Here is an 11,450-nt window from a genome sequence, read left to right as displayed (position 1 = left end):
AAAAAAACCAAAAAACCCTGGGTGCCTGGGTGGCTCAGTGGGTTAAAGCCTCTGCCTTCGGCTCAGGTCATGATCCCAGGGGTCCCGGGATCGCCCTGTGTCAGGCTCTCTGCTCAGCGGGGAGCCTGCTTCCTCCTCTCTCTCTCTCTGCCTGCCTCTCTGCCTACTTGTGATCTGTCAAATAAATAAATAAAATCTTTAAAAAAACCCAAACAAACCTGACTCCTAAAATTTAAAGAAAAATAACATTTAAAAATAACTCTCCAGAGGCATTTGCTTGGCTTAGCTGGTGAAGCACGCAACTCTTGAGCTCAAGCTTGGGTATGTTGGGTATAGAGATAACCTAAAGTCTTTAAAAGTGGTAACTCTTTAGTGCCTGCTGCAATTTTTAGTTGAGTGTAAACATCATTGACTCAAGCAGCTAGACCTGAGTTCCAGTAAATAACCACTAACAATTTCAAAGACATGTGATACCAATGTGATACCAAAAGTGATACCAATTCAATTTCCTTTTAAAAAATGTATGTACAGGGCGCCTGGGTGGCTCAGTGGGTTAAGCCGCTGCCTTCGGCTCAGGTCATGATCTCAGGGTCCTGGGATCGAGTCCCGCATCGGGCTCTCTGCTCAGCAGGAAGCCTGCTTCCCTCTCTCTCTCTCTCTCTGCCTGCCTCTCCGTCTACTTGTGATCTCTGTCAAATAAATAAAATCTTTAAAAAAAAATGTATGTACAATATTATTACAATTTGTTTTATAAAAGCAACATATGTATATATAGGGAATAGAAAAACAATACTAGAAACATACACACTAACTGTGGTTGTCTTGAGATAGGAGGAATTTGTGATTATATTCATCTTTAAGACTTCTATGTAGATCAACTATTTCTGCAACACTTCTGTAATCAGAGTACAAATATTTTATTAGATTTTGAAAGAGAGAGAGAGCCGGGAGAGGAGCAGGGGTGGAGGAAGAAATCTCAAGCAGACTCCATACAGAGTGTGGAGCCTCACTCAGGGCTTAATCTCATAACCCAGAGATCATGATCTGAGCCGAAATCAAGAGTTGGACACTTAACCAACTGAGCCAACCAGGCGCCTCCAGAGTACAAATATTTTAAAGAAAGAATTCTTTTTTTTTTTTTAAGATTTTATTTATTCATTTTACAGACAGAGATCACAAGTAGGCAGAGAGGCAGGCAGAGAGAGAGAGGAGGAAGCAGGCTCCCTGCTGAGCAGAGAGCCCGACGTGGGGCTCGATCCCAGGACCCTGGGACCATGACCCGAGCCGAAGGCAGCGGCTTTAACCCACTGAGCCACCCAGGCGCCCCTTTAAAGAAAGAATTCTAATACATAGTTTAAAATACTAAGCGATATATGCTTAGCACCAAATTGTCCTGTCGGTGAGTTCTGAGACCAGTCTCATAGGACAGGAGTCCTCAAAGATGTCTTTCTACAAGAGACAGAATTTCTACACAATGTGTTGCAGTTTCCCCTACATGACATAGTAAGTGCTCAGCAAGCAGTTATTCTGATTATACCATTTGATGTGCACCTATCCCATGAGGTAAATACCTCCATTTTGGAGATGAAGAAATGGAGATTTAGAGAAATTTAATTAACTTTATAAGGATCACTAAGTAACTGGTTGAACCAGAATTCAAGCCCAAGTAGCCTAAATCAATCTTCTTTACTCATACAAAATGACTAGCAATTGCTGGTAGAATATAAGCTCCCACTTTAGGTCTACAAGAAACATGAGAGCAGAGACTTTCCAGTCTTGTTCCACTGTAACCCCAGGGTGTAATGTAGTATATAACATAGTATATAGCACAGTAAAAACTTCTGTTCATGAACAGATCACCTTTTTGTCACTACAGTTTACAACCGAAAACTAAGTAACTCGGGTTCAGGTTTAGCCAATAAAGGCAATAACTTGATATCCACAATCAAAATGATAGCACCAAAATTTTTTAAAATAGTGGAAAAAGTAAACAAATTTGTGTTGACAGTACACTTTAGTCTACTTGTAGACTGTGTTTTGGTAATTGTCTTTTACATACAGGATCCCTTAGCATTAAAACATAGGTTATAAAAATAAGAAACATCAAGGTTATTCTTTCTTTTCAGATTTGTCATACTTACCCCAAAAGGAAAAAATTTCAAAAACAACAAATGATGCTAGTCTTACAGAAATTAATTAGAAATTATACTAAATATGAACATAAAAGTCACTCCATTGGCAGCACCTATAGAGTAATGAGAAAGATGGAAACAACCCAGAAACAGAGGTGCACTGATTTATTACGCAATTAGGACAGATAGTACAAAAGAACAATACTGACTTTTTCAGCCAATGCATGAGGTTGCCTAGGAAGCTAGTTCTACCAGCATAACACAAAGAGTGCTATGTTGTATTACAAACCAAAGTGAAGGTGAAACACTAAGTCTCTTTTGGAAGAAAACTTGCTCGTGTTGCCTTACTGTATGTGATACAAACAGGTTTTTTTTTCTTCTTTTTTAAAAAATATTTATTTGACAGAGAGAGATCACATGTAGGCAGAGAGGCAGGCAGAGAAAGGGCGGGGAGCAGGCTCCCTGCTGAGCAGAGAGCCCGATGCGGGGCTCGATCCCAGGACCCTGAGATCATGACCTGAGCTGAAGGCAGAGACTTAACCCTCTGAGCCACCTAGGCACCCCAAACAGGTTTCTTTTAAGTGAAATTTAAACTTACACCACTGAAGTATCTGTGGAATTTCTTAATAGCTGTATTTTAACATTTTGCAGTTTATTTGAAATAAAATTCTAATAAAGTAGTAATTTAAAAAGTAGTATGTATAATTTCAAGCAAGATATAAATTGTGTATAGATTTTATAGTTATGTATATTCGATTACACAGATAATACACCCTTATAGTAATATATTCAAACACTGTATTAAAAGTTGAAAGACCCAGGGTACCTGGGTGGCTTAGTTGGTGAAGTGCCCTGCTTCCTACTCAGGTCCTGATCTCAGGGTCCTGCCATCAAGACCCGGGTCAGACTCCCTGCTCAGTGGAGAGTCCACTTCTTCCTCTCCCTCTGCCCCTCCCCGTTTCCAGCCCTCTCCCCCAACTCCATCCCCTCACACTCTCAAATAAATAAAATCTTAAAAAAGAAAGTTGAAAGGTGTGCGTGGGTGGCTTAGGTGGTTGAGCATCCCAGGGTCCTGGGATCAAGCCCTGCATCAGGCTCCCTGTGACTCCCCTGCTCGGGCTCTCTGTCAAATAAATAAATAAAATTTTTAAAAATAAAAAAGTTGAAAGATCCAAGATTCTCCTCCCTCTACAATCAGTGGTAAAATCATCTTACTAGTTTCTTACATATCTTGCCCAAAATATTCTAGGTGCACATATGTATTAAACACCTGCTGCCACACCTCACCCCCAGATGTTATCTACTATTCCTGTATTTTTCTACTTAGCAGTGTATATTGAACATTGTTCCAAACCGCTCACAGATATTTCCTGTTCTCTATAATAGCTATGTAATACTCCATTTAACTCCATTCCTCCTTTAATAAACATTTAGATAGTTTCAACTTATCAGCTATTAGAAACCCCTCTGTAATATCTTTTTACATTCACCACTGTGTATATCTATGATTTGTCAGGATGAGGATTTTTAGAATTAAATGGAATACATAGTTAATATTTTTGAGAAGAGCTTGCTCTTCAAAACAGTATTATACAAATTTATACTCTGATGTGTTTTCTTTGTTGCACTACGTCAATGTGCTATTAGTGTTTTTATGAAATATAATTGTGAGAAAGTACATAATTAGTATATAACTTTTGTAACAAGAATTTATTAGCAATTCAGAGAAACCATCTGCCATCAATCCTATCTTTCTATAACTACAGTAATTAAAAGTATGGGCTGTGAAGACAGATAGGGGTCCAAGTACCAGCTTTGACACTTAGGATCTGTGTGATTTGAGGTTATTTAGTCCTATTAAGTCTTTTTTTTTTTTTTTTTAGATTTTTTTTATTCATTTATTTGACAGAGAGAGATCACAAACAGGCAGAGAGGCAGGCAGAGAGAGAGGAGGAAGAAGGCTTCCTGCTGAGCAGAGAGCCCGATGGGGGCTCGATCCCAGGACCCTGAGATCATGACCTGAGCCGAAGGCAGTGGCTTAACCCACTGAGCCACCCAGGTGCCCCCGCTATTAAGTCTTGATTTATGCCTCTGCAAAATGGGGGAATAATAGTGCCTACCTAACAGAATTATGATGAAGATTAGCATACAGAATTACTGAAGAGGCTGACCAGGAGTATGTGCTTGATAACTCATACTGGATGACCTAAGTGATTCAGACATAACAAGAACATGTACCTATGTCTATTTTACAAAAACAGCAGTGACTATAAAAAGATCTCTAATAATGAACCGATTATTTTCTTGGAGTCTTTCAATTCATAAGAATATAAAATCTTCATCTGAACCATCCATAATCATGAATGTGAATTTCTGGGCAGAGTTTAGTATGGAACACAATTCATTCAGATTCATACTCAAACTCAGAGAATATAAGGTTCTAATTAAAGAAGAAAACCTCAGAGGCGCCTGGGTGACTCAATTAGTTAAGCATCTGACTCTTGATTTCAGCTCAGGTCATGATCTCAGGGTTGTGAGACTGAGCCCCAAGTTGGGCTGGGTGTGAAGCTTGCTTAAGATTCTCTCTCTCCCTCGTCCTCTGCAACCCTCCCAAAATTAAGAAAACCTCAATAATAAAGAGATTTGGGTTTATTAGATTGCATTGCAATCTTGAATTTCTCTAACCTCAGATAAAACAGAAATTCTAAGACAGCATTATAATAATGACGGCTGGTAATTCATAAAAAACTATTAACTTGAGAATGGCTATAAAGAACCAAGTATAAAACTTCAATGTTGCAGCTGATTTGAAGCATTCCTTTTAATAAATTTTAAGTACTGATATTTCCTAGAGGTATGATCACCTCCAATCTCTGTTAACAGGAAACTGAAACATGTTCACTTTGAGACATCAAAATACATTTAAAATAGGCACCACAAAGTGTAGATTTGTGGTTAAAGGTCAAATTTATTAGGAGATTAAGAGATGTATTATACATAGACTATAAATACTGCACAGCTGACTTTATTCACAGTCAAGCACAGAGATATAGTCAGTGCCAACCTATTTTGTGGATACTCTTGTTCTTTTGTTCCAAGAAAAATTTGCACCATAAGACTTGGACTTGGGTTTTGGAACCTTCCTCTCTTCAATGTCATAGCTCCACCCTAGAAAACAAAAACAAACCCACAGAAACAGAATTAAAGAGGATACCTCAAGAGCACAGCAAGCAGAAGCTTTCATAAATTTAATGTTCATTGAGCATGAGGAGTACATGTCAGCACATCGAAATATAAATACTTAGTAATATTTTCCCTTATAATCCTTTGTGACAAGGCAGCCCAAAATATTGCCTGATGATTTACTGATCTCCAAAGTGTAACCCATGATGTGACTTCTCCTTGCTCAATATTCCTTATTCAATTACTGATGGTTACATATTCATGTAAAATTTTCTATTTCTCTATGTGGTTTAATATGTGCCTTCTTTAATAACTGCAGTGGGAACACTGAGCAGTATAACCTGTTTCCTAAAAGCTCATGCCTTCACAACAATTTGGGATCTCACTCAAAGCAATACAGAAAAGCATACATGTTTATGTGAACATATCTATGTACACAGTTACCTATATAAATGACAGAGTCGGAGTAGACCTAAAGATTATTTGGTTCAGCTCTCTGGGCTTTGACAGGCCACTGATTAAATTAAAAAACCTTTTCAGCATTTGCTTAAAGGGCTATCTATTTAGAATCCCATGAAAGTAGTAGATAACAATGCAGATTCTTTGGTCTGACCAAAGTTTAATTGCTAATTTCTGGCAGGAGCTTGGCAATCTGTACTTTAACTACTGATCTAGGAGATTTTTATGCATAGAGGGGTGAGAACTAGTGGCGGCGTGAACTGTCTGCTTCTGGGAGTCCTTGTATCTTCTCTCCAAAGCCCTTCTTAGTGTTTTGTAATTTTGAAAATTGGATTTATTCATGGCCACGTCTTCTGCTTTAAGTCCAGTTCCTCAGTTCAAGGTATGGAGAACAACCCTTGAACATCCTCCTTCTTGAAGATCTAATTAAGTCATTGTTCTGTTCCTAGTCCAAGCAACTTCTATAACTTTCACTTTTCTTCCTAGGATTCATTTTCTATCCCTATAATTTATCATTCTGAGGACTTTCTTCAAGTAATTAATCTTGAAACATTTGATCCATGGCTGCTGAATCATGCAGTCATGTATAAAATGTCTGAACTATTATATGTCTCATTAAGTAAACTTTTTGATCTTGTGAGTTGTTAGGCGTTCTAGTGCCTCTTGGTGGGTATAATATTTGCTGCCACAAAAGCTTATGTTTCAGTAGCCCCTTAGAATGTAATTTTGCCACAAAAGTGAAGCCTGTAAAATTAAGTCATCAAAGTATACTGCTACTACTGCTTATTTTAGTGTCCAAAAGAGGAAATAATTAATAATTCCATTGCTAGAACTCCATCTTCAAAGAAAGTCCATGTGCTATAAGGAAACTGAGAAGCAGGAAAGCAAATGAAACAAATCGTTTAAAAATACAAACAAAACATCAGAATCCAGGAGCGAAAATATTGATTCAATTTACTTGCTTAAACATAACCTTACTTTCACAGAGTAAAGTTCTGAGTATTTTCTAATCCATTAAAACAGAAAAAAAACCAGAAAGCTAGGTCTTACTTTAAGAGGACCTGAACTTGTAAGTACATTAGCAAGTGACTATTTGCATTTCAAAAATGTTACTAACTGGTCTAAGAATGGTACCTACTTCATAAGTTGTCAGGAGGATTAAACAAACTTGTTCATGTGAATTGCTTAGAAAAAACCTGACACTTAACAATCATTTATTGGGTTCCATGAAAAACGTACTTTTCTAAAACTTTTATATGAATTAATATTTCCTTTATGTAACTGAGAAAACTGAGGCACAGTGATTAGGTAACTAGCACAAGCTCACTCACCTAGGAAAGGACAGACTCAGGATTTAAAGAATCTGATTCTGGAGCCTCTGCCTTAATTAATACTGTCTCTTATGGTTTACAGCTTAAGTAAGATATTCTGTCTCAAATCTGATTTGTAACTGTCTAGTAACATATCTTCTATATGAAGTGAAGCATTAATGTAAATAAAATTGCCATCACACTGAAACACAGTAATTTTGAATTAACCACAGAAAGGAATTCTGGTAAGCAAACTAATACCGTGAACTGAACATGGTAACTTTAACATTATAAACTTTTCAAGCACTTCCTACATTAACCTGCAAATGATGCTGTTAATTATAAAAAATAATTCAATAAAGGAGGTACAGCAATATTTACTGAGCATTTACTATTCATTTAATAAATATTATTGATTACCTATTCTGTGTGAAGGACTGTTGAGAAACCAGAGATATAGCAGTGAATAAATCCCAAATTTCTTCAGGTTAGCAGAAGAGAAACTGGTAAGTAAATGCATGGTATTATTAGGTGCTAATACAGTAATACCTATGATTAAATACATATTTTATGCTAATGAGAACTAAAGAAAAACATTTTAGAGAGGGCACACAGGGAAGACCTTGCTTCTTGAGAAGGTCACATTTGCCTGAAGATCTGCAGGAGATCAGAGTGAGCCATGTGGATGTCTGAGAAAAGCGTTTGAGGCATGTTCTAAGTCCTCTGCTAAGTGCTTTACATGTATTTTTATAGAATTTTAAAACTGAGATCATAGGTTGCTTGGTTTATGAAGTAGGCATTATATAGGCCCCAATATTATATTTAATTATTTTGGAAAAATAAAGCACAGAGAAGATAAATAAGCAGTCTAAAGCCACATGGCAGAGTGGCAAAGTCAGGGTTTTTAACCGAGGCTGACTTTAAAGCTATGTACCTAACCACCTCATAAATAAAACTGCATTTCTTTAAAAGCATTTTGTAACTGCAGTTTTTATCTATTTCACCCAACTTCTTTCAATCTTTGTGATTTTGTAACTCCCCCCACCCTTTATTTTTATAAATGTATTGAAAAGACTATTCCAAGAAAGCCTGGAAAGTAAGTCTATATCTGCCATATGTCCATCCACCCCCCACCCCACTTGTGGAGAAAGGAAAGGTTTCTAGTGTAGTAGGTTCTTTGTCTAGTTACAATGATTGTTGGCAAGTTTATCCCCACGCCTCCATGAACTCTTCTCGCCAAATGATGGGTCAGAGAAGCTATGTTCCCTCTCTACCCCTGCTTCCTTCCCAACACACACTCTCCAGTCCGATAAAAGGCATTATCAGAGGAACTGAAGAAGAAATGAGAAAGTACTTGGACATATTTAGGAATTGGTATTATACACGAACACATACTGATAATCACTGTCTCATTTGTGTCATTAATGTTTTTCGGTCACCAGGGAGAAAAAAAAAATTATGTCAGAATGTAGACATTGCTCTATTATGTTTTGTTGATGGAGTCTCAAAATGCTGTCAGGGTCACCGCAATGTGAGAAGACTGGGATTTTGTACACATAAAAGAACAACTGGTTTGGGTTTTCTCCTGGTAACAAAGGAGTGACCTGGCTCTTGGGAATCATGAGCCAGATTATAGTTCTATTGATGGTGATAACAACAATAAATAGAAGTATCATTATAGGGACTGGAATGTGGATGGGCAAGGCACCTTGGGAAAACAAAAACACACAAGGAAGAAACCAGCACTTGCTAACAGTATCCATTTCTATATTATTGCTCTACCACAGCCACCCATGATTGTAAGGATGTATAGGGGGAAAAAAATCTCTTTTCCTCACATTTTTCTGTGGGAAACAACTTTGTTCCCAAAGCTGCATAAGCAAAAAATATGCTAATTCTAAGTAAAAGGAAAGGGGTATGAGGAAGTCTAATGAGAACTCACAAGAGACTGAAACTCAACTCAGAGTCTACATAAATCTCCTTTTGGATTTTCTCTCCATCGCTGAGAAAACTTTTCTACTATGCGAGACTGATGCTAGGATGAACATTTGCTCTCTTGACTGGGAACTCTATTAAGAATCTGACCATGTTTCTAAGCATCCTTCTCTAAAGTGTTTACCTTACAATGCATGGATAAACGATTCTTCATACCACAATCTTTCCCAAGTTATTTTTTTGTAGTACTGTGGCAATATAAAGGCTACTGGAGCAAGCAATGAGCTTTAGCTAAAAAGACAAAATAACCATAAGAAGAACAATACTTAAAAGGACATTAAAAATGCGTACTTAATGGATAAGTTACATGAATTGTGCTTAGGGAAAGTTGTTCTTAAAAAGAAAGAACCTAATGTAACTTGCAAGAAATAGAATGCAAAAACTTAAGAATGGAATTTTATTTGTGAAATGTTAAAGTTTCTGTACGAATTTTCTTTTCATCACTAACTTAAAAAAAAAAAACCCTCAAACTTAAGTTTCTGAATGAGATCATGGAGTGAAAACACTTGCATTCTCTGAAGAATGCTTTACAAAATCAAGGTATAGTCTATGACAGTGGTCCCGATGTGTTGTTCTATTAGGACACTGAAAACCAGCCTTCACTCTTCCCAGCTGTGTAACAGAAGAAGATCAAAGCAACTGAGTCCACAGCAGCTGCCCCAGGGATGGAGTAAGCTCCTAGGGCTGCTGTCACTTCCCACTGAGGAGAGCAGCCATATGGCACGGATTAACCACAAATCCAACCACCAGCACCTAAATGATGAGAAGCTGACTCCCTTTGCTGTTACACACACTGGAATGCTTTCACAAAGATATTTTGATCTTTAAGCCCTAGTATCAGAGAAGTACCTCTGGCAAACACTGTGGTAAACTTAAAATGTGACCTGTAATATCTCATGCTCAATTTCTTTTTTGGAAAGATGCCCATTTATTTTGTTGATCTCCAGACTGTGGTTGAGATATTCTACTTCCTAAGATATGAATGTTTGGTGTAATCTTTCAAATGTGCCCAAAAAAATGAGCCCAAAGCTCAAAACCCAAAAATCAAAGACCAAAAAACATCCACAAAAGGCTTGTGAACAAAACCAGATCATGACAATTAACTTGTGAATTCTATGTATGAGACAGAAAATTAATTCCATTCACTTTTATTTACAGAACCATTTTATTTATGGTTCAGCAATACCAAAAGAGAGAAATGTTCATCAGTGGTTTTATTGCTTATGAAATGTTACCTCTAGTAACCCTGGTTCAAGTCCTATAAAATGTCTTTCTCCTGTAATAATCGAATCTCAAACCCAGACATTAGTTCAGAAGTGAATAGTTTAATGGTTTTTCCTACTGTCCATCCGTGTACAAAGCGAGAAGTACTGCATAATTTGGCACAAACTGACATAACTGGCAGTCACTGCTAATAGAGGCACAGGATCAGAATAGAAAAGACTTTGGGAAGCCAAAGCAAGGTATGTGGAAACTTGGAGGGTTTCAAGGGTTTTCACCAGGCCATGTACCTATATTATGCCTAGGTAAAAGCAAAGCATAAACTTTTAAAATATAATTTAAGGGGGGGGGGGCTGGGGAGTTATGACAGTCTTTGAGGAATTTCATTTTAGAAGTCCCTCTACTTTGAAATTCCCAAGTACCTAATATTTGGCATGGGAGGAGGTTCAGATTAATTTGAAAGTATCTTAGATCTTCCTTTAGAAAAGACTATGGAGAAATAACGGGCTGGGATACACTGGCAAAGCAGTTCTTTCCACGAAAATTATATAAGGTTATTTAAACAGGCAAATAAGGTGAAAATGTGAGGCACCCGAAATATTTATTAGATTAGTAACACCCCATACCTGCCACAGCTGCAACACCTCAAAAAAATCCAACCTTTGATGTAATAGTCAATGGCCCCCTTAAATTTTATCTATTCAAATAATATAGTTGCTATACAATATTTTTTATTTCCAAAGCAGTAATTGGAACCACATTATTCAGAATTTGCCACAAAATAAACTGGTTTGTGTTCCAAAAGTACATGTGAAAATCAGTCATTAGAAATTGAGAACACATTTTTTTCTAGAGAAAGAGACTATACAACAGTGGTAAATGTCCAAAAATCATTCTCAGAGATTTTGATGTAATTGGTTTGGGTGTGGTCCGTGCATAGGGATTTCTAAACCCCACTTAACCCACAATACACTAGGAATACACTAAACCACCATGTATAACCTTATCTTCATGAGATAAATTATTTCAAACCTCCAACTGGGAATCTAAATACCTCTCCCCACCCAACATGTCTATCTCTGTCTCTCAGGAGTCTCAGCTCAGCAGTTCAGGAGTCAAGCTAAACGTTTCCCTGGCCACAAAGACAACT

The 11,450-nt window shown here is 37.3% G+C and overlaps 1 protein-coding gene across 2 annotated transcripts in view; it reads right to left on the bottom strand.

The window, feature by feature from the left end:
* Window positions 1-5,080: 5,080 nt before the first annotated feature.
* Window positions 5,081-11,450, bottom strand: part of NDUFS4 (NADH:ubiquinone oxidoreductase subunit S4) — a 111,098-nt gene continuing 104,728 nt past the window's right edge. For both annotated transcript variants that reach the window (XM_047729802.1, XM_047729803.1), the window contains exon 5: window positions 5,081-5,300. In XM_047729802.1, coding sequence (XP_047585758.1) covers window positions 5,197-5,300 — 104 coding nt within the window. In that variant the 3' untranslated portion in view covers window positions 5,081-5,196. The remainder of the gene's footprint in view (window positions 5,301-11,450) is intronic.

This window comes from Lutra lutra, chromosome 5 (genome assembly GCF_902655055.1).
Source record: "Lutra lutra chromosome 5, mLutLut1.2, whole genome shotgun sequence".
NCBI classification, from domain to species: domain Eukaryota; kingdom Metazoa; phylum Chordata; class Mammalia; order Carnivora; family Mustelidae; genus Lutra; species Lutra lutra.
The sequence above is the reverse complement of the archived record's forward strand: the minus strand, read 5'-3'. Positions and strand labels throughout refer to the sequence as shown.